The sequence below is a fragment of the Phascolarctos cinereus genome, unplaced genomic scaffold, assembly GCF_003287225.1.
Source record: "Phascolarctos cinereus isolate Bilbo 61053 unplaced genomic scaffold, phaCin_HiC Scaffold_9;HRSCAF=440, whole genome shotgun sequence".
NCBI lineage: Eukaryota > Metazoa > Chordata > Mammalia > Diprotodontia > Phascolarctidae > Phascolarctos > Phascolarctos cinereus.
In genome coordinates, this window is record NW_027556402.1 from 146,046,313 (window position 1) to 146,070,351 (window position 24,039).

The following is a 24,039-nucleotide window of genomic DNA, read 5'->3' on the forward strand; positions in this document are numbered from 1 at the left end:
AAGAAAACTTCAAAATGGGGTCAGATAGAAATGAAACGACTGAACAACATTTATGGCAGGACATAAGATATAAAGGCAAAGAGGATGCTTATTCATCACAGTGTAAGGAGGACCTAAATCAGAGAGATGACAGATTCTTCAATCTAGATAGGTCAGATAAGAGTTGAAATCATAAGGATCAGTTCCCTAATGGAAAGACTATAAATAAAGGGAAATGGACCAAGGAAATGGACCTTGAGATGTGCCTACAGATTAAGGGGCAGAAGGAATGAGAGATGGGAGGAGGGAGCAGAAACAGGAAATTACCATGGCATGAGAGTTAAGGGAGCAGTTTCAAGAAAGGGATTATTAGCTGTATCGAATGCCAAGAAAATGTGTTCAGAGAAAGGAGGACTAGTGTCTGTGATCTTAATGACCAACAAATTGATGAGTACAATTACCTTTTACTTTTTTTACATTTCCAATGTCTTTTTTTTCTTTTACATCGTTGTAGAAATTACAATCTTTAGGATCTTCCTTTTTGAATATTTGCCACTGCTTTGGTTCTCAAAAATATAATGCATTCTGAACCTTTAATGGGAGAGGGGACTGACTGATCTTTATCAAATCTACACTTTGTTCATTCAAACTCTTTCACAGACTATAAAATTTTACAGCTTAAAGAAACCTTTGTGATTTCGTCCAACTTCCTCATTATGTACATGAAGAAACAGGCCTAAGAAGTGACTTGTTCAAAGTCTAGTTAGAGGCTACCTTGGGACTAGAACCGAGGTCTCCCTACTCCTGGCCCCTTCCTCTTGCCACTATACCATGCATCTTCTCCAGGAGTTAGGAAATGTTACTTTCATTGTCCAATAAAAATCCAAAGGAAGGTACATACCACTTTTCCAGGGTAATTCCACTGAAGGTCAACCACCTCATTGTGCAAGACAGCACAAGTTACAACAAGAGTTTCTCCTGTTTTATAAACAGTTTTCACTGCCTCTATCTCAACTTCAAGCTCTGGAGTAGCTACAAGAAAAAGATAAGTAGCAGATTGAAATATAGTAGAATAAGCAAAGGGAATTCTGAATGAGTACCTGACAAATTACTATCATTATTTGAGGTTTAAGGTCTTCTTTAGATTTAAATAGTTTTCAATGCAAATTTAATTGGTTTTATTATTAAAGTAGCTATTTAATAATTTTCTATTTATCACCTATTGTGCAAATAAATATAAAATGATAGAGAACTTTTAAAAACTATGTGTACATAAGTGTTTATACATAGATATGTGAGTGTGTGTGTGTGTGTGTGTGTGTGTGTGTGTGTGTGCGTGTGTGTGTGAGTGTGTCCCTGCAAATGATCTTGTCATGGCAAAATTCTAAAAACTCCTGAAATTGACTCTCCTGGCTTGATACATATATCAAATTTATAGCTGGCCCTAAAATGGAATACTATGATTTTTTTTGTGCACGACACACTTGGCATAACCATCCAACGAGAGAGTGTAGCTTCAGACAAGAGCAAGAGATAAGCTTAGGGGCAGCTAGGTGGCACAGTGGATAGAGCTCTGGCCTTGGAATCAAGAGGACCCGAGTTTGTATCCAGCCTCAGAAACTTGACACTAGCTGTGTGACCCTGGGCAACTCACTTAACCCCGATTGCCTTACCAAAAAGAAAAAAGAGAGAGACACAGAGAGAGATAGGTTTAGAAAGTAGGAATGGGGCTCTCCTTTCTTCTTTTACATGGGAAAATACGCTGAGCTTAAAGAAGAGAAGCAAATTATTCAACAGTAATTTTTTAAATTTTTTAAAAATTTTATTAATTTATTTTGATTTATCAACAATCACTTCCATATGCTTTTGAGTTTAAAATTTTTCTCCCCCTTCCTCCCCACCACCCTCCCCAAGACGATGCACAATCTCATATAGGCTATACATTTACATTCCTATTAAACATATTTTCACATTAGTGAAGTTGTAAGTAAAAATTAAAACCAATAGGAGGAACCATTAGAAAGAGGGAAACAAAACTCAACAGAAGAAAAAAATGATAGCAATTCAACTTCCATAGTTCTTTCTTTGGATGTGGATAGCATTTTCCATCCCGAGGCCTCTGGAGATGACTTAGATCTTTGTATTGCTGAGAAGGGTTAAGTTTATCAATATTAGTCATCGCACAACGTGGCTGTTATTGTGTACAACGTTCTCTTGGTTCTGCTCACTTCACTCAGCATCAGACCACACAAGTCTTTCCAGGTTTTTCTGAAGTCAGCCTGTTCATCATTTCTTATAGCACAATAGTTTTCCATTACATTCATATACCACAACTTGCTCAGCCATTCCCCAATTGATGGGTATCCTCTCAATTTCCAATTCTTTGCCACCACAAAAAGAGTTGCTATGAATATTTTTGTACATGTGGGTCCTTTTCCCATTTGTATGATCTCTTTGGGATATAGCCCTAGAAGTGCTATTGCTGGGTCAAAGGGTATGCACATTTTTATAGCCCTTTGGGCATAGTTCCAAGTTGTTCCCCAAAATGGTTGGATCATTTCACAACTCCACCAACAATGCATTATTGTTCCAATTTTCCCACATCTTCTCCAACATTTATCATTTTCCTGTTCAACAGTAATTTTTAAAAAAATAAATTGAATCCTGCTATATCAAGACTTGAATCTGATTATTCCAGGTGAAATTGGCACAAGTCTTAACCTGTTGCTATGAATAATGTATAACATAATCTACTAAAATGACAACCTTGACCACTAATATCAGGGAAGTGTCGTCTCACTAATCAAAACCCAAAGTAGATCATTCAATTAATTATGTTTAATATGTTTCTATACCCCAGGTTTAAGATATCAGGATGAATGAATGAACCTCCAGATTTTCCATATAAAAGAATTAGTTTAGAAATAAAAGCTACTTACAGGATTTTAGAGGGAAGAGACAGAGGCAGGAAAGGAAAGAGAGAAAAGAAGGAGGGGGAGAGGAGAGGGGATGGGATAGGGAAAAGGGACAGAGGAGAAGAGAGGGGGAGAAAACATACCTGTTATTGTATAAATGTTGAATGGAACTGTCTGGAACTTCTTCCCTTTGATGACTGTCTCACACTTGAATTGTCCCATAGCAAAGTTTCCAACAAAGCCCTGTCTGCTATCATAGAATGCATGGACCACTTTGTCATCACTGTTGAGTAGGATCACTTGGGCCTGAGGATCAGTTGTGCGACATGGAATAGTGACAGAATCATGTTCCTCCGCAAAAATTAAATGATCAACCATGGCTGAAGGTACAAAGGCTACATCTGGATCTGTTGTAAGCAACAACACAAAATATTCATTTTAATCACGGCCCAAGCATCCAGAAGATGTAGTTTAAAGGCACTGGCCATCACAAATGATGGGAGAAATTGCAGTCAGTTGTCAAGCATAAGCTATAACAGTCTACTTATAATCTAAAAACACCTATGATCCACACACATATTAGCCAGAAATTCATCAGTAATCTTCAAAATTAAGCATCATGTTCCATTCTGCATCTTATGAAATACAGGGACCTCCAACAGAAGCACAGAAGGATTTAGCAGTAACTAAGAGGACTTGAGTCAAGATCACATCTAAGGCCTTGAAGAGCAAGGCAAGGAGATGGGAGATGGACGGTCATGTAGAAGGAACAGCATCAATCAGGATGGTCAGGTCACAGAATACCTGGAGGAAAGTAAAAAGACTGGAAAGGTAGGATATGGCCAGGATATGAATCACAGGACAAAAGCACTTCATATTTGATCCCAGAGGTAATCCAGAGCAACCATTGCTAACTGAACAGAGGGATGACATGGTCAGACCTATAGGAGATGGGTCAGGGTGGGGATAGATGTGAGGGAGGAAAACTCATTAGAAAGGTATTACAATGGTCCTGGTAATAGATGTTAAGGACCTGAACAAATGGTGACTGTGTGAAAAAAAGAGCATGTGAATGTGAATATTTGGCAATGGATTGAATATGTGGGGGACTGAGGGTGGGCAACTGGTAAGCTGGTGGTACTTCAACAATAATAGGGAAACTGGGAACAGGGGAAGATTCGAGGGGAAAAGACAATGCATTCTGTTGTGGATGTTGAATTTGAGGATAGTATATTTGGCTTGAGATGTCCAAAAGGCAGGTGGCATCGTCAGACTGTGATTCAGGAGAGAGAGATGAGGCTAGATATATAGATCTGGGAATCCTCCCAGTAGAGATGATAATTGAACTCACAGGAGATATTGAGATGACCAAGAGAGATAGGGAAAGAAGAGAAGAGGACCTAGGACAGAGCCTTTGGAAATACCACAGTGAGTGGCATGTCATGGATGAAAAACTACCCAAAGAGATTAAGAAGAAATGGTCAAACAGATTGGAAAAGGGCTAAGGGTGAGCCAGAGAGGAGAGTACCTAGGAGGAAAGAGAAGATGAACAAAGAATGTCAAAGGTTAAAGAAAGATCAAAAAGGATAACTAAGAAAAGACCACTAGACCTGGCAATTAAGCAAACACTGGTAACTTTGGAGAGTAGTTTCAGTTGGATGATGAATCAGGAGTAAGAAGCAGAGTAAGAGGAAAGTAGAGAAGGGGGAGCAGATGTATGATGGTAGCTAGTAGAGATGGTTAGATCAAGTGAGGTGTGTGTGTGTATATGTAGTGTGTGTGTGTGTGTGTGTGTGTGTGTGTGTGTGTGTGTGTGTGTGTGTGGTGTGCTGTGGGGGTGGGGGGTGTTTTAGGGATGGAGAGAGATGTAGATACATTTGTAGGCAAAGGGAAGGAGCCAGGAAATAGGAAAAGATCTTCATATTCTTTTACACATACTTGTCTCAAAGAGGAACTTCATAGATCCAGGGCAAATGTTTCAGGCTTGAATATTAGTGCAAAATAATAAAGGCAGAAGAAGAAGGCAGCACTATATCAATCAGATTGCAAGCCACCTTGGGGACAGAGGGGGAGAGGGAAGGGGAGGAAAATGTAAAACTCAAAAGCTTATGGAAGTGATTGTTGATAAATCAAAATAAATTAATAAAAGAAGCAGAAGAAGGCAGTACATACCATGACCACATGAAGTGAATTAGAGAATAACTGAAGCTGTTTTAATATTTTATGAATTTATAAATTTTTCATTAATTTAGTTATAAATCATTACTAAGCAAGTTTAATTTAATTAATTGTATTGGCATTCAATAAGTTTTTTTTAAAAATATATCATTTAATTGTTGATGATTCCATTACACGTTATCAAAACAACAGGCATCAAATACTACAACATTTCACTTTGGTTTGGTTAAGAACTTCTGTCCAGCTAAATTAATAGCAATGGTATTGGTAAAAAAGAGATAATTTAGACCATGAAAAATATTTCTTTCCACCATTATGAACCCCATGACTAAGAGGCAGGATAGTATCCTAAAAGGAGCAACGGGTCCCACTGTCCATCTTATAAAAGAGAACGGTTCTGGCTTCAGAGTTGGAAGACCTGGGTTGGAATCCCAATGCAATCACTTTCTAGCTGCAGGACCGTAGGCCAGTTACTGTTATTTGCTATAGTTTCCTCATCTTTAAAATAGGGACAATAAAGCATGTACTACATACATACAAGACTGTTACGGGGTGGGTGCTTTTTAAATTCTAAAGAAGATTGTAAGATGCGAACTATTCAAAAGATGAGTATTAGAGAAGTCAGGATTTCTGATTTCTTGTCTTGGTTCTATCTCCATACATGTATGTGACCTTGGACAAGTCATTCATTTGGTGTTCTCGTGCATAAAATGAGAGAGCTGAAGTAGACGATCTGAGATTCCTTTCAGCTCCCAATCCATATTAGAATGAATAAGCCTTAAAAAAAAAAAACTCCCTAGGAAAAAAACAGCTAAACTGCCTTTGAATCCTAACAGCAAGAAGGATAATAAAAATCTGTTTTGTTTTGAAGCCTCAGTTGCCTGTGGCCAGGTCTGTTGAAATAAGTACAAATATTTTTTTATTTTTTTAAATAAAATTAAGTGGCAAATAGGATTTATAATTCTGACCAATCAATATTTAATAAGGTCATGGCTAGCACACCACTAAGTGGCTAACATTGTACAATTAGTGAGTATTTCCTTTTCTAAAGAAAACTGTTTACTTAATTTAATCTAACATGGTCACAGCTAGAATTTTGGACCTTTGAGCAAAAATGCCAGAAAGAGTTTGCCTGCCCTTTCTTAATGACAAAACAAAACAGACCTCTAGCTCCCTGTGTCAAGAAGGGTCTTCTTGGGTGGTGTTTATGCCCCTGAGGAGAGAAGAGAAGGATTTTGAAGTTTTCCCCACTCAGACAAACCTCCCCCTCCATGAGTAATTAACACTTAACACACTGGTGGGCTGAGTAACTGATCTGCAGCAAGGGGAGCCTCCCCAAACATTTAGAGGGTTTAGCTAGGGTGAGCAGTGCATGGAAAAACAACATGTTACATATAAATATTGTCTTAGGGGGCAATAATAAAACCCAAACTATCTCTGGCTGAATGAGAACTATGAAATTAGTAGGAGTCTCCTTCCAAGGGAGTTGTTCCTATCCTGTGACATGTTGGTGGGTCTCTTGGGGCCCTTCAGCCTCTGGTCACCAAGTCATATGGGCACTGCCTGCGTTGGCATCTTTTTACTTGGGCTGGAATGCCTAGAATTTATGATTGAACTTTTATGACATTTGTTCTTTAAGCAAAGGATTTTAATCACTTCCTCCGCCTCTACCCCGCCCAAGAGACCCCTTTTTTTCTGTGTGACTCTGACATTCCCTTTCCACAAGGATGCCATACTTCATACTAGTAGCTTGTGTTTCTAAGAAACATATAAAAAGCACGTTCACACCTATTATTTGATTCTACCCCATGAGGTACCTTAGGCAAGCATTATCCCCATTTTACAGATGAGGCTGCTAAGGCTCAGCTATTCAATGACTTCCCCAAGGTCACACTGCTCCTAAGTGCTTGAACCAGGAGGGCTTCAGTTCCTAAGACTTGAACCCAGATCTGCCTTCTGATTCCAAATCCAATGCTCCTTCCACCATATCATATCACACTGTCTCTTCTTTTTTGAAGGTGTGTAAGTTAAAAATAACGTTAGGTAGTAATAAATTAGACTTAAATTAGTCTAATTTATTTTTAGTACATTGAATTCTATTGTATCTCCATATGGACTGGGTGAAATTGACAATATGAAATGATGGTCCACCTCTGTCACTGTTGCTATTTCTTGGTTCCAGGTAGGTTATGAGATTAGTATGGTAAGTACAGGGAAGGAAGTAGTCTAAATGTACTCAAGCTCCCTTCCAAATCTGAGCCAGTGAATAGGAGGGTTTTTTCCCCCTCCTAATCCCTGATTTCACAACTATAACACAGCAACAATAATAATAATCCTTTCTCTTTTGCAGGCTCAAACCCTGAAGTTTGATAGGAGAATGATTGGCTATGCTCTTTGTACTGATTAAGTCTGGAAAATACCATGGGAATAAAGATCTTGGGATGGTTGCATTCCAAGTCCTGATTTTGTCTCCCAGGGCTAATGGGTTCCCCCAAATCAACATGCTTCCTGTAATTCCACTTGAGTTAACATATGAGTTAGGAAAACGATAAAACTGCTTGATTTTCAGACTCACCTGGCACATAGATGTAGATGTCTTTGCCTTCAACCTCAGTCTCCTCTGTCTGAGTATGGTTATAGTAACAAGTGTACAGCCCTGTGTGTACAGCTGAGGCATTGACCACTTCCAGGACTGTCACAAAAAGGCCACTGTTGTTCTCCTCATTTCTGACTTCTATTTTTTGGTCCTCTTCATCCTGCATGGGGTACTGCCAGCTCACTTCACTGTCCCCAGAGCATCTTAGGGTAAAAGATGAATGCAGCTGCACAACCTTTTCATCCTCATTCGGAAAGACAGTGGGTAATGGAAGCTGGCAAAATGTGAGCCACGGCCCTGTGAAAGGAAACCCTTTCTGAATGGGATGTTTCAAGAAAGGACAGTCTCACTGAGGGAGACTGTGGGAAGCAACAGGAGCAGCTTATCCCGACAGGGACCCCTTCTATGTAAAGTTCGTTAGCATGGAACCCTACACAAGATCTAACTATAGCAGTCGCAGCATCTGCAAGTAGGGCTCATTAAAATGTCTCCGAGATTCCCCTCCCTCCAATTCCCATGAAACTTCTCAGATTCAGACCCACTCCAAATTCTATGTGCGTGTGTGTACAAATTAAACATTGACACTTAATTTTATGTTATTACAGAATGACCAATGAAATAATAGGAGCAAACATTCATGGCCTCATTATGATGGAATTCTGTAAAGAGAATCCCAGGGTCACATGGGATAAGAATTGGGCCTGATGGACTCCAACTGAACAAGCTTCATTTGTGTTTGCAAATTACACACATTATACTTGTTACAACTAACTTTGGCAAGCCTGCCCCACTCCAATTAATTCAAGAGAATAGAGCAGGGTGATAGGTCCTTTAATTGTGTGGTTCTACAATTAGTCCAAAAGGGAGGCCTAAACACCTGGGTTCTATTCCCAAATTCAATTCTCTGCCTCTACTTTCAGCCTCTGTTCTCCCAACTACAGAACTGATATGAAATGAGACATTTTTAAAACGTGAATTGGCTCTATCCTTCTCCCTGAAGTCTACAGATGGAATTGCACCCCAATGAAGGATTTGGTGATTTCTATAAGTGGCTATAAGAGCACATTTACAGGCAGCCCCAAACTCACACAAGCACAGCTGATGAGATGCAATAAACCACAGCCACTAAATCTTTTCTCCTAATTAACTTTACCTTATGGACAAAGCCTAAGGCACTGTCTGCTAGAGGTAAGTTAGGAGCTTTAATTCTTTCAGGCTACAGGGAAAATGGAATGTTCATTCACTTTCATTACATGTTCATTACATTCACAAAGACCAAACATCTGGGTGGGAAAAAAAATTATATTTAGACATTCAGTCTAAATGTCATTTTTCTGCAACTGTGATTCCCCCAACAGCCTCACTTTCCTCTACCAGTTTGTCATAAAGGTGTTGGTGGAAACCTGTCTCAGTGATTTTGAAGTTTTAAGAGTCTTTCTTTTACAAAAAATTAAGATAGAATTGACAGAGATGATAATGATGATGATGATTTCTGAACTAGTTTTTTTTTCCCCATTATTTATCTCCCTTGGATATCTTAGCATGCCTGGTTGAGCTGCCTTCAATAGACTCTGGTCCAAGGAGATCAGGGGAGAAGTTGGCCCATTATTATCATTGTCACTTCAAATGTTCTGGTCATACATATAATAAAATTGCATTTTGATAGCCTTCTTTGAAATGAAAACTAGAAGATACATCTGTATCATAACAAGCAAAATGAACTATCAGAAATAACTATCTAGAAAATTCAGGAATGGGAAAAAACTAATATGGGAGGAGAAAAGGAGGCTGAAAACCTGAGTTTTACAATCTCCTGTTCATACTTCCCTGGAATCGCTGGATTAGCATTGATTTCTGCCCCCCCTTTTTTTTTTGGCCTGTATGAACAGCAAGATGAAATTATCTGAAAAGCACCAATCTTAGCCAAGACCCACAATAAAACACTAACAAGGTAAAGTTGTCATCCTTACCTGTGAAGAGACATCCCAAGACCAGGAACGCCCATGGGGAGGCACCCATAGTTACGGAAAACTGAAATAGCAAAAGACCAAGCAAAAATACAGTTAATTCTTCGAGCCCAGTGTGATATCCATAAACTTTCTGCTCAGTGGTTTTCCCCTAATTCTTGTATCTAGAAGCCACACTACAATTCTGACAAAACCAGGCTAAGAGATGAACCCAGGAAAAATTCAGGAGATTCTTTCCCACCCCACCATTTCCTTTGCCCATGGAAAACAGCTTTTTTTGCTATTTGTTCAGGCTGGAAGGAAAGAAGTAAGCTGAATATGTTTAAGTTGAATCTTACATTCTATGAAGAAAACTACTGCATTGATAAGTCTTTTTCTCAAATTATAACAAATTTCTATATCCTCTTAATATAGGGTGTACGGGTATAATCATTCCCATTTTACACACACACACACACACACACACACACACACACACACACACACACACTGAATCTCAAGATAAAATGGCTTTCTGAGATCACACAACTAATAAGGATCAGGGAAATTCAATCCTATGTTCGCCCAACTACATACGGGGCCTGGGTTCATCCCACAGTACCAACACTGACTTCCAATAAACTTACTAGAATCTTCATGTACTGATGCCTAATTAAAATGATTTGGTCTCCTCAAATACTGAAACAAAATACTGTTCTGGGTTTCAAACTTTAGTCTTCAGCAATTGAGTGTGATTTTTAATGTAGCCATTGAATGAAATATATTCCATTAGACGCTAACTTTCTTGACCATTCCAAATTCTTCTTAAGTGCAAAATGAAGTAAGCAGAGCCAGAAAAACAATATGTACAACATCGCCAATGACGACAATGGACATGGGAAGAATCGGTACAAAGTAATTGAAACCAAATTTTGTGAAATTCTAAGAGCTATGGTCCCAAAGAAAACCTGTGAAAGAACATCTTCCTTCCACGCCTTTGTGGAGTTAGGGGTCCAGAAGGCATGGAACATTGCATGTAATGTCAAGCTTTTCCAATTTGTTGAAAGATTTTAATGATTTTTTTTGTATTTCCTTTTCTTTTTAAAAAATTATTTTGTCATAGGGAATTACTTTCTGGGAAGGAGCAGAAAGGCTATGAGAAAAATCTAGGTGATGTTAGAACAATGGTTATTCATCAAAATCTTTTTTTTAAAAAAACTGAATTCTCTGGCACCATAATAGGAAAGCAATAGAGATGATTTGTTTCTACATTTTATACTTTCTTATCATTTTAATCCAAATAAATAATGTAAATACTTTTTTAGCCCACACATGGCTACAGAAACATCCAGATGTTCAGGTTCACAAAGAATGTACCCCATCATGCCATAAAGAGTATAAAGAGCAACCAATTCAATTTAATAATAGTTTAATAATAATAATTAGTAATACCTAATACACACAGAGTACTCACTGGGCTAAGGGGTAAGGTAGGGGTACAAACTGTAATAAATAAATTGCTTTACTGCCCCTGATTTCCTGGAGTCTACAATCCAGGAGAAAGATACAACACATGTCCAAAAAACTAACAGAAATCAAAATACAAATGAGGTCTGAACTGGGTGTGGGAGTCAGAAGATCAAAGACCTTGAGATACAGGAGCTGAATCTTCAAGATTAAAGATAATCTCAGCTAGTAGAAATTAGGCCTTCTTCTAATCCTAGGAAACAGCATCAGGAAAGACAGTGGCGCAAAAATAGTCAAAACATATAGGTGAGTGAGATGGTGTAGACTCCAGTTTGACTGGAGTGTAGAGAAAATGCAGGGTGTTCCAAATATCTTTAAACTATTAAAGCACAAAATAGGACCAAGCCTTGTATACAAGAAACTTATGAGGGGTGGGTGCAGATTTTAGAAGGCTTTGAATGCAAAGAGAAGCTTAGTGAAAGCTTCTCAGCAGAAGGTACATGATCAGAGTTCTGTATACGAATACGTAATAATTACCATGAATAATAATTTGGCAGCAGTGTGATATGTGAAATGGGGGAGGGGAAGATTAAAAAACACTACAATTGATTTCTTTTTCAAGTTCTCTTAATCTCAGTTTTTCTTGCTCATAAGCTTTGCAAATCTCCCAAATTGTGGACTAAAATTTTCCATGTTCATTGTCATAGATTACATCCAAATGTGGAATGTGGGCCTTCTTGACATACTTTAATGAAGAATTTTTTTAAAAGTCTAAATTTGCTTTGGGAGTATCACTTAAAAAGGGGATCTATTCTTTCATAACACTGGAAAAGTTTCCTTGGAATTAACCAAAAGTTTTGCTGCCAGTGTCCAGATTTGTTGAAAATTTCACAAACACATAAATCAGAAAAGCTCAAGGCTTTCTAAGTGAGTGTTCCTTAAAGACTCCTGTGACACAGAATGTTCTTATATGTTCCAGGTACATTTGGGGCCTCAGAGTAGAACTTGTAGCACATTCTGTCAACATTTTAGCCGGGAACTCTATATCCTGAGTCCTAAACAATGAATGAATACTACTTTTGCCACAGGAAGACAAGGAGGCAGTTTGAATTATACCCCAAGGCAGAAGCAGGAAAGATGGAGGAAAAGGAGAAAGATGACTGGGGAACAGAAGAGGGAGAGAAAGAAAAAAGAAACAGCTGAATAAAGAATGGCCAAATGATAATGACAGTCACAGCTTCCCTACCCCTATTCCCCTATTCTTAAAAATTCTATAAAAATCTTTATCCCTTCCTTTTTTTCTTGATTTTTTTTATCCCTCTCTCTCCATTTCACTGCCCTCCCCACACCTGTCAAATATTAATTCATCATACAAAAGCAATAAAAAGGGGAAGTAATGAGATCTTCAAGCACTAAAGTTCTGATAAAAAGTCAATTATTGGTACTGATGTTAAGGTGTGTTGGTACTCTAGGTTACATGGAGCCCGGTATCTAACTGACTTTAGAGAAATTATGGCTTTGAACAGCATACATTTGCATGGTTGATCATCTCCAAATGAATCCTAGAATCCTAGCCTTATAGCTGGAAGGACCTTAAAGGACAATTAGGCCAATCACCTATTACAGATGAGGAAACTGAGCCCCAAAAGGTGAGATTATTTGTCCAAGGTCACACAGGGAGTAAATGACAGAGATAGAATTTGAACCCAGGTTCTCTGGCTCAATACCACCCAGTATCCTCGTGGTATCTATGGCTTATTTTTCATACAAGCATGGAAAATTTAACTCAATCAATTCAACATTTAGTTATGTGCCTATAAAGTACAGGCATGGTCATGGGTGCTAGGCCAATGGAGGAGTTCATGAAGTGAAGATGAAAGATAGCTATCATTGCCACAGATTTATAGAGTCTTCTAAATACAGTATCTTATGCCTAGCTAAGACACAGAAACTAGGAACAGTAATGGCCATGTTGTTATTCGTTGTTGAGTGATTTCAGTCATGCCTGACTCTTCGAGTCTTTGTGTCTGCAGCTGGATTGGAACTCAGGAAGATGAGTCTTCCTGACTCCAGGCCTGGCATTCTATCCACTATGCCACCTAGCTTCCCCAGCAAGGGCTATGCTGTGGTATAACTGGATTGTTTAACACAATTCATAATTACTACATGGACCCCTGATGCTCAGTAGCTTATGGACTGGATTTTTTCTATTGATTTAACCATTTCAGGTATCAAGCAGATAGTAGCCTTAATGCATCTCTGCTGAAGCCTGATCACCTGTTTTTCTCCCCCATTATAGCCACATAGTTGCAGAAGCCAGATTTCTAATTGGCTGATTTCCAGGAGGAAAAATGTGTTTCTGTTTGTGTTAGAGGCTGGGGGGCGGGGTAGGGGAAAGTGGTTCCCTAGTATAAAATAATAGGGTCCTCTTGTTTATTCTGAGCAGAAAATGCATGAATGATAATCTAAATATTTCAGCTATGCCCCACACTATTTCCTAATGTAAATTGTGGTATTCTTTCTCTCTATTCCTCACAACAGGGGGAGAAAACACAATACAGTCACACAGTGTTAGCTGGCTGGCAATGCATTCAGATGCTGACAATTCTCTGTGCAATGGGGCTTCCACACTGTGGCCAGCACAGCATGCCAGCCAAGCTGAGCCTGGCTAGCCTTATTTACTACAATTAGCAGTAATGGCCTATGTGTTTATGTATCAACCTCCCACTGATAAGAGACTTAGGAAAACTTCAAAGAGGTCCTCCAGAGTCAGCCTCCTTTCTGGGTTTTTATCACATTTTGATCCTGTATTTCTTTAGATAGACTTACCCACTATACATCTTTAAAGCATTCCCAAGCTTAAAGGAGTGACTGATTGCTCATGGGCCCCTCCCTGCTCTGAAGATAGTTTTACCCTTTCCAGACTCTGCCAGATTTCCTTCTGCTTTTTTCAGATTGAGAAATTCTGATGCCCTGGGTGTATTATACAAAAATATTGAAAACGAGGCAAGGAAACAGACCTCATTGGAAAGAGAGATAATGCTCTAAATGCTCAACATCAACATATGCTTACTTTAAACTTGTTTCCACAATAGAACTGGTAGACCTCAGAGAAATCTAAGCATGTTATGAAAACCTTGTATTCACAGATGTGTCTCTAAGGTAAACATTACTAGAACACACTCCTAGCTTCCCCCAAGGCTAATGAAAATCAATAGCTGAGACATTAAATTAAATCATGTACCTGATGATAACTGAAATCTCTGGGGAGTTATGACTCTTACTATTTCACAAATAGGGATAAGACACTGTATTTCAATTACTTTACAAAGCTTCCTTGCATCTTCCTTTACAAATTCTTCTATCACACTGCCCACTTTAGAAGGAAGATGCATAAAATACAATCATAAAGGGGGGAAAAAAAGCAAAAAAATACAATCATAAAGCCAGAAAAGTAAATGCTATTGATTTGTCTAGGATGTAAAATGATGTTTCAGAAATTAGGATTACCATCAGGATTTTGTTTTAAAAGCTTTATGATTTCTCTAGTGCCAGCCACATGCTGGACTCCATGTAAGATATGGTATAGAAAAGATCCAAGATCCATTCTTGAGATGTCAGAGACAAAGAGGCAACTCAACTTTTGGGAAGAAAGTTAGATTTCTGTCATCATTTAAGCTCTTTGGTCTTTGTATGTCCCCCTCTCCCATTTCTCCTGTCCTTCTCACTTTTCTTTCTCAGTGAAAAGAACGCTGGACTAGAACTGAATTCTTAGCCAGCCTTTCCCAGTTGTTTGCTGAGGAGCTGTTGGCAAGGTACTAAAACTCCTTTTCACATATTTGTAAAATGCAAATAATGAAACCAGTCCTGACTGGATTGGGGTGAGGATCAAATGTGATGATGTATAATTTTCAGCACTATACAAACATATGCTGTCATAAACATTGTAATTGTACTGATCTACGTCCAGGTCTGAAATAGTCAATAAAAGAATACAACTAATGAAGTTGATAGAGTACTAGGCTTGGAATCAAGAAAACTCCTCTTCATGGGTTCCAATCTGGCCTCAGACACTTACCAGCTGTGTGACCCTGGGAAAGTCATTTAACCCTGTTTGCCTCAGTTTCCTCATCTGTAAAATGAGCTAGAGAAGGAAAACAGCAAACCACTCCAGTATTTTTGTCAAGAAAATCCCAAAATGGGGTCACAAAGAGTCAGAGAGAACTTAACTCAACAACAACAAAAAAGGTGAGCCCTTCACAGACCATCAATGGAACACAGACATGGAAACAAATGTGCTTGACACTCCACTGCCATTAATCTCTCTAACTCGTCAAGGAAACCAATCATCTCTGCTAAAAAAACAAACAAAACCCCGAAAAAATTCCAACTAAAAGTACAACTGACGATCTCAAACCACAAAAAAATCAATAGACATAGCTTATAAGAATCCCATTGTCAGGAAAAATAGTGGCATGCTTTGTAAAATGCCAGAAAAAGTAATTCCAAATCAATAACTAAGTAAAGAGCAAGAATACAGGGACTTACACCCCCCACCACCACTACTGACAAGAGCCATTAAATTCCAAGGGAAACTATGATTTCTTTAAACAATGACTTCATCAAGATCCAGATTCCCAAAGGTTCCTCTAATTTCAGCTCCTGAGCTAATTCTAAATGTGAAAATTATAGGGCTTTTGTTTTGTTTTGCTTTTTTTCAATCCAAGTATCCTGCTCAATCTGAGACAACTTCAGAAAACTGCAAGCCAGGCTAGGTTAGCTGCTGTTTGTCTGATCTACACATTAATCTACTTGCATGTTTTCATTTTGTTTTGTTTTGCTATCACCGAGCTCCTGTTATACATTCCAATGATGGGCAGGGGTGGGGTGGGTCCTGTATTTTTATGCTGAAGCATTTTTTGGAAATCTCTAAGCTTGATTCTCTCCGCTGTCACTCCAAACAGTTCAGCCTAAAAGACTAGAATACTTCTTTTGAACTGAATCAACTCTGTACCCCAAAGAGAAACGCTGGTTATTAACAATTTAGGGGAATAACTAAGCACTCGGAATCAGCATATAACAGAAAAGACGTAAAATGCCTTCTTCCCTATGATCGCGTAAAATGAAACTCCCATCATCATTCAAGGTCAAACTTTTACTGAACTGGTCATTTCCCCTGAAACAGTTCACCTGCTGTTCATGCAAATAACCACATGATGGCAGTATTAAATCACGAATATGTGCAGAAAGGCGTTGTCGCAACTTCAGGTAGAGGCGAAAGGAATGTTAATTTAGGTGGCTTTCTCCTAGGACTCAAATTCGCCTCTTTTTGTAGACAAAGCTTTAGGTTTTAAAGGAAACTTCAAGTCAAATCCCAAGGTAAAGATTAGAGCATGGGAACGAGAGAGCCGATTGCGAAGTCTGAAACCTCAAGACGGTCCCGGTAATATTCTCAATGGAATGCAGCGACCCTGGGCTCCCCGGTGACTCGGTAAACTTCTCTTGGGCCGTCATCAGGAGAGGGATAGAGAAGAGAAAAAAGTCCACAAGAGAGCTATCGCTGCTAAGTTTTCTTCCTAACTGGAGCCTTCCTTGACTGGAAACCAACGACTGGGATCCCCGTCCCTCCCATGCCAACTGCATCCTTGTCTAAACAGCAAAACAGAAGGGTTTACCCATTAGCCCATTCACGCGCCCCATACTCCCACAGTAAAAACCAACCATCCGAGGTCTGACTGGGAGTCTATTCCCACAGGTCGGATTCTACACACCTTCCTTCACCCCATTTCAGCAGCTTGAAAAAGCAAAGGAAGGTGAACGTTTGCATATTTCCTCTCTCAAGGGAGACAAGAGACCAAGATTGGGCAAGTCTGGGGTTTGGGGATTTGTTGTTGCAAAAACTTAAAGACGCCGCTTCCCCTGGAGTCCAGGAGTTACCCAATCCGTTTACACACCATTGTAAACCGTAATAAAACTACGCAGCGGGAGACGGGACAGGCCGCGCGGGCCGACTCCAAAAACCGCTGGTTGATTGGAAACGACTGCTCCCGTTGCACAATAATGTAGGATCGTTAAAAAGGAACCGGCTGACGGAAAAGAGGAGAATTGGAAGGAACTTAAAAACAATATTGGAAAAGAAAAAAAAATAGTGGTCGTGAACTTCAAAACCCCCTTTTATTCCCCAGGCTCCATTAATACCTCCTCTACTCCTTCCCCTCCCAAGCGATTCCAACACCACCCCGGCACTCTCCCACCCCCTCCTGGAGCTTCCTGGGACACTTTTCTGTACGCCCCCCAACCTTTGCATTCACTTCATACCAACCTGGCCACAGTGACTGAATTCTGTGTCTCAGTGAAGAGGAGAGGTAAATAAACCCAATTTCTTGCATTTATTCAATCCAGTCCACTCCACCAAGAGCAGAATCCAAGCGCACCTATACCAAAATCTAGGACTTAGGGGGCTGCCTCTTCTGGAAAGAAACAAGGTAACTCGCACTAACTGGACCTCCCGCTAGAGGGCAACATAGTACCACGGACCTTACCCCAGGATAGCTCGCTCTCCAGTCCTCGACAGCGAAAAGACCGGACGACAAACCCACAGACTGCCCTTTCCAAAAGAAATAACACGCTGGCACCGTCCAGCCGCGCCACCGCGCCACATCAGCCAGGCACCAGCCACACAGCACTATCCTCCCCCCCATCTCCACATTACTTCAAGCTGCCCCCCTCCCACCCCTGCCTCCTTAGAATCCCCGCTCCCCTCTGCACCGCCCTCTTGCCTCCTGCGGTTGGGCTCAATTACGCTGGCTCCACGGTCACCCCCGCACAGCCCCCGGGCCACCTCCTGCACAGCAAGTCCCCCCGGCCGCTCAGAGCCGTCTCAGCACTTCTGCTGCCGCGCCTTAGGCAGGATGTGTGCAGTTTGCATTGTTTTCTGCTGAGACCTAAGAGAAAAGAGATTGGACGGTGGAGGGGGGCGGTCGAGTTTAGGGTTACATCTCTGTACACAAGCGCCTCCTGTAGACCTTAAAGCAATAGGAATGGGGGTGAGGGGGACTGCAAGAGAAATACTGTTTGAGACCCCAGCGAAGCGCTAAGCTAAGCCAAGAGAAAGGCAAAAGTGACCTCTCCATATGAGGAGCCTGTGGTTTCTCGGATCGCCACCCTTCCAAGTACCCTATAGCCATCCAACGAGCATTTATTAAACTCCTGCTATATGCACTCTACCCTTTCCCTCCACACCTGGATACCCTCCTCCCCAAGCGAAGTCCTTGAGAGCAGGAATTGTTTGTTGCTGTTTGCCTTTCTTTGTATTCCCAATAGTGAGCACAGTGCCTAGCACGTAGTAGGCTCTTCACGTTAGTTGTCTGACTAATCATCACCCACAGTTTATATTTTCCTGTTCCAAGCCTTCTCCAAAGGGTGTAAGGGTAGTCTGGCCTATTTTAGCCAAAGGGAAGCGTTTAACATTCACATTTTAAGTCCTCCAGCCCACCTTCCAAGAGACCCAGCAGGGTCATCGATTAGCTTGAGACAAAAGGGAAGATTCGATCAAATTTAATCGCCATCCGGTTCTAAGGTAGTCTAGCAACAGGAAGACCCAGAGCTTGATGAGTTTAAAGAGTAAGATTCAAGCAGGTTTAAGAAGAAGCAAGACACGCTGGACGACCCACACCCGCCTCTATGAGAGGGGGGGCGGAGAAGAAAGCCTGTAAGACCCTGACTGTGCCTGCCTTAGATGCTGGCCTTCTCAAGGGGATAAAATCCTCCTACAGCTGCTGCCTCCTGTGCTACAGCCAGGCTAGTGCCAGTCTCACCCTGGGTTGCTACATTTTCTTTCCACAAAGTTCGTGACTTCCCAATAACAAACAAACAGGACGAAAAGGAGGGTTCTTTTTACTCGGGTTGGAAAAGCAGCCAGAAAAAGGACCCGGGGCTCTGGCTATGGCCCTACCCGCCGATGAGCCCCAGGGGGCGCACTTCTCCACCCCATTCGGCGCCAGTGGCGTTCCCTAACTAGAAACTTGCTTACTCCTCCCTTCCCCTCCCTATCTCGGGTCCCACAGCTGGACGCGTCTCAGAGCTGCTGTGGTTTGGACGCTCAGTGGGGGGAGCCCAGAGTTTTTATCTGCTCAGCAAAGAAACCGATTCTTGTCCTTCGAAGGGCGGGGGGGGGGGAATCAGGCATCACACTTTTCCCCTCTTCCCTTTAGTATTCTCAGTCTCAAATTTAAATTGCATTTTAGAACCAGGAGCCAGCAGGAAGCTGGGTCTGGACAGAGAGGAAAAGTGGAGGTTAGGCTGCCCCGATTTTTGAAAGCAATGAGGAAAGAAAAAGAATATTTTGGTTGTCTGGCTGAAGGCTGCATTTGAATGTGGGACGGCGGGTGGGGTATAGGGAGGACTGGGGGAATCTAGCATTTAAGATGTCTAAGGTATCCAGTTGCTGAGTGGGAAAATTAAGGCAACTGATGTTTGTGGTCACGCCAGAACCACCTCCTTCACTCTATTCTCCTTCCCCCACCCCCACTCTGTTGTTCCTTCGTTTAGGGGCAGGGAGGGACTTGGGTGGCTAAAGCCTTTGGACTGAAGTCTCTCCATTATACCTTGTATCCCTTTCCACTCAGTCCAAATTGCTGTCCGATTCTATTTCGGAGTGATCATAGACCCAAGGCTATTCGGTCCAAAAAAGTTGAGCAATCCACTGGCTGAAGAGCCAAAAAACCCTATTTCCCAGGCCGCCCTGCCGTGAGACTTTTCCAAGGAAACCCATCTCAGTAGAAGGGGCACAGTTTTGCCTCACCCCAGGCACGGTTTTGTCCAAAAGAGAAAGGTCGTAATCCCGACTCCCACTCCTTTCTGCCTTCCTTCCCCCCTACAATCCAGAATCGGAATCTGACAAGCTCTCCTTGTTGGTACTTTGGTAAATTCCCAGTTCCCCAAAACAGAGGGAATGAGTTCGAGGTGGTCATGTAGACAAGGCCAGAAAGGAGGCTCCCAGAGACCAGGGCTTGACCGCCCCAGAAACTTGGCCACCTCAGTCAGGGCAGCCACAGCACAGTAGGGTCTGTCCCTCTCCCTCTGCTGCCTGCGAGCCTCTCAAAAAGAACAGCTGAGGTCAATTGTTTCCGCCTGCAGCGCCCGCGCCCTGGCGCTCCGAAGAGAAGTTAATCTCACGTGTAAAACCCGATTTACATGGGGATAGACGACGGAAAAAAGGAAGCGCGGCGGCGAAAAGAGGCCAAAAGACGGGCTCTGGGGAGACTAAGAACGGACGGCGGCGAGAGGGGGAAAAGGGAGGGAGGCTGGGCCAGGGACACCCGGGTAGGCAATGCCACGAGTCTTAGAAGAGACGCGCGCAGGGGCCAAGGCCAGGAGCCCTGGACCAGGGGTGGGAGGTGGGGGAGGTTTGGTTTTTGTTTGTCGTTTTGTTTTTTTTCAATGGCTGTGTAGGCCACAGAGGCCCGCCCCACCGTCCATCTCTTACCTTGCGCAAAAAGTTTCTCAGCTCTTAGTCCTCCCCTAAACTCCCCACATGTGTTGCTTGGAGAAATTATCCGGCACTTTTCTGGCGATTTTCCTACTTTCCTTCCTGTTGCCCTGGTTTGCCAGAGGATCCCAGAGAACGGCAATACTCCAGGATAAAATGTTTTTAAAAATACACTCACAGTAATAATAATAATGACTCCTGGAAAGGAGCCTGATCCCAGCTCGAAATTCCTCAAATCCTAGGTTTCTGGAATGCGGTGCGACGACGGCTTCTGCTCTGTCTTCCAAATGTGTTTGTCATTAATGCCAGAACTCCTTCCCCCCGCCAGTCAGACAGCCAGCCAATGCCGCTGCCTCTTCCAGACCAGATCCATCATCCATCCAACCATTCCTCGGAGTAGAGAGCCCTCTATCTCTGCAGAGTTGCGACCTTTTTCTTTGACGCCTTAGAAGTTCCTGGCTATCGGGCGGCAGAGTGCCCCCCCCACCCCCAAACCTCGGCACACCCCCTCCCAGCCCTGCGCAAATTACCCCGGAGCGCCTTGCAGCAGCCGCTGTTCCCCCTGGGTCTGAGTCCTTGGTGCAGAGTGGAGCGCCGTCCAGTAATTACGAACGCACCCCTGGCGTCCCCAGTCATCCAACCAGTCAGTATATCCGAGGTCCCAGGATACCTCCAGCAAAGCCTTTCTCACCCAGTCACACCACTCCCTCTATCACTCTTCTCGCAGAATCTACCTCCCTTCTCCAAATACCTCAGAACTACTCTGGACCTCCCTCGACAGAGCGGGCAGCTTAGATCCGCTAAACTGCCGAGAGGACTTAAAATACTCAATAAAAACTCGCCATCTCCCAGGAATGGTCACCAGGAGCAAGGCGAAAAAACCTATATTCCTTCCCAATCCGTCCCCACAAAAGAAAAGAAAAGGAAAAAAGCAAAATACCAGATTAAAGCGCTTCAGTGCCTTCTTAAATAATGCCCTCTCCCTACCTCAAAATGAAGTTTAAATAATTTCAGGTTTTTAAGGGGGAGGTCCAGGAAAGATCCAGGAAAGGAGGCTAGAAAAACACAATTTTTTTTAAATCCTCAGTCTCTCTCTTCCTTCCAAGTTATTTTGCTTCCCGACTTGTTCAGGTTTACTTAGGATAAATTACTCTCTGAATACAGAGATCAGCTCCAGCATTTTTTCCCATCGCCAAAGTTGGTGAAATTACCACATTTCTTCCAGCCTCAAGACCTAACTTCCCCTGAAAGGAAAACAAAGTCGAAAATTGAAAAATTTGTCCTCCCTTACCTTCTCTCCTCTACGTTAATCCGCAATGAAAACCATACACAGTAAAAATATATATAGATAGATGTAATTATATATATATATATATAATATATATATATGCCTATCTCCTGTAACTTTCCCTCTCCGTTTCCTCCTGTTTCTTTCTCTCTTAGTTGAAAGTGTAATGCGCTCAAAACCCGCGTTTTGTAATAGATTCAATGTTAAAGTCTATCCGAAAACTAATCATTTGCTCTAAGTAAATAGCTGTCAGGAATGAAGCCCCCCTTCCAACCCTCTTCAAAATAAGAGTCTCCCTCTCGCATTCGTAGTTGGAGACGTTCTGCCTACAGTTTTGGGTGTTCCCTGTCGTCTTTTACTCAGGCAGGGGGTCCACCTCCAGCCTCCAGTCTTTATCAACAACTGGGGGTGGGGAGGGACGAATTGGCCATATGGGGTGCAGGGTGTGGGGGATGTATTTTGATAGTCTTGCGCTGCAGGGGGAAAGTTTCATTAAAATACAAACTGCTCACAATTTCATGAATGAGCTCTGCACACTTTTGGAACTTTTCTCAACTGCATTTTTGGAGTAATTTTTTAAAATGTTACTTTGTGGATACAGCCTCCAGAGAAAACAAATTACATTTAGGAATACTATTTAGTGGGGCTCGCTAGATTCTGGTCCAGGAGGGGGAAAGGTGGGGCAAAGATGGGATCCCTCGTAGGTCGCACATAGTCGCTGTGTCATTTTGACCCTGAGTCTTTGGGAGAACAGGTAATGTAGGAAAAAAAATGCTTTTGGTACTATCTGCCCCTAATGGATGTTTACAAGTGCAATCTGATAGGTCTGAAGAGGACATAAAGAATAGAGGGTAGATGTAGGATCTTTAGCTCCTTTAAATCACTTATCTTTCCGTGCTTTGTCTTTGAGGGTAATCTGGAAGAGATGGGTTCAGGCTTCTGTCTCCTACATGCGAAGGCTGAGATTTAGGCATGTGGGAAATCCTTCGTAAAATGGGCATTGGGAGAAGGAGCACTCTGACCCCTCCTCCCTCGATCCCTTCTGCAAGAACAGATCGGGAGGAGGGCATCTCCCCTAGTCCCCGATTTCCCCACCTCGGGCGCAAGGGAGGAAAGCTGAGGGCCATCTGCACCCTTCTCTAGCAAGCTAGCTCCGCACGAGGTTCCTTCAAGGACTGTTATCCTGCTTCTGTGAGCCAGGGGGCGCTGCCGCTCCAGAAAACAGGCCTCGGTCTCTCGGGACGTGGACTTGGGAGTGAATGTGTGAGTGTGAGTGGGGGGGGGAGAGAGAGAGAGAGAGAGAGAGAGAGAGAGAGAGAGAGAGAGAGAGAGAGAGAGAGAGAGAGAGAGAGAGAGAGAGAGAGAGAGAGTGTTCGTGCTCTGGGGGAGGGGAAGGTGACACGAATGTATTTCGAACAATGTTGGCACCCAGTCTTTTCAGGCAATGTTTTTGAAGAGAAGGACCGTGATTATCTCCCCAGCCTCGCTGCCCATTTTTCTCCCTCAGCCCAAAGCAGGAGATTGGCAACACCCCCTTTCCCCAATCTCCCTACTGAAGTGTAGGGAGAAGCGGAATAGAAAATTGACTCCAGCTTGCACCCAAAAAAAATGGGGAGGGGGAGCTGACGTGCGAAGTTCAGCGTGGCGTGCGAAGCTTAAGGGGTTCAGTGGAGTCATCCAACGGAAAAGAGAGGAGGGGGACCCTAGGGCTGAGCCTGAGAGTTCCTGCTGCCTCGAGTCCTTTCTGCATACTCGCCTCTAATGCGTCTTCAGCTTGGGTGACTGCACAACCCCACTATTGCTTCCACATGTTCCTTCAGGAAATCATTGGAGGCAAATAGATGAACAGTCCCTTGTTCAAAATGCTAACAGGATACCGTAATGTTTGTAGACAAAGAACCAGAGAGACTCGCAACCCTCTCCACCTCATCCCCCAAAAGAAGGGGGATCATGAAGAAGAAAAAAAAAACAATGGTAGGTGGTGTCATTTGTACTTTTTCTAAAAGCAAGGTTGGAAATTAGGAAAAGGGACGAGAACAATAAATCAGAGTTCCAGACTCTGCTTTGCTTCAGCTAAACAGGCATCCAGTTGCGCCTTCCTCTCAAGCTGAGGGCCCCAATGTTGCCCGCCCACAAATGGTAACTTCACAGTTCATTTCAGAGCCTCCTTATTGAGCCCC

General features: G+C 42.3%; 1 protein-coding gene across 5 annotated transcripts in view; it reads right to left on the minus strand.

Moving 5' to 3' along the window:
* The window catches only part of PDGFRA (platelet derived growth factor receptor alpha), a 50,713-nt gene extending 28,547 nt beyond the window's left edge, over positions 1 to 22,166 (minus strand). Inside the window, exons 1-5 of one of the 5 annotated variants that reach the window (XM_020975332.2) lie at positions 21,863 to 22,166; positions 9,639 to 9,699; positions 7,648 to 7,965; positions 3,038 to 3,301; positions 881 to 1,011 (exon numbers count right to left, since the gene is read on the minus strand). In XM_020975332.2, coding sequence (XP_020830991.1) covers positions 881 to 1,011; positions 3,038 to 3,301; positions 7,648 to 7,965; positions 9,639 to 9,687 — 762 coding nt within the window. In that variant the 5' untranslated portion in view covers positions 9,688 to 9,699; positions 21,863 to 22,166. Of the gene's footprint in view, positions 1 to 880; positions 1,012 to 3,037; positions 3,302 to 7,647; positions 7,966 to 9,638; positions 9,700 to 17,860; positions 17,994 to 20,568; positions 21,028 to 21,101; positions 21,832 to 21,862 lie in introns of those variants that run through there. The other 4 variants (XM_020975335.2, XM_078148736.1, XM_020975334.2 and 1 more) reach the window with 4 other exon arrangements.
* Between the last annotated feature and the right edge of the window lie 1,873 nt (positions 22,167 to 24,039).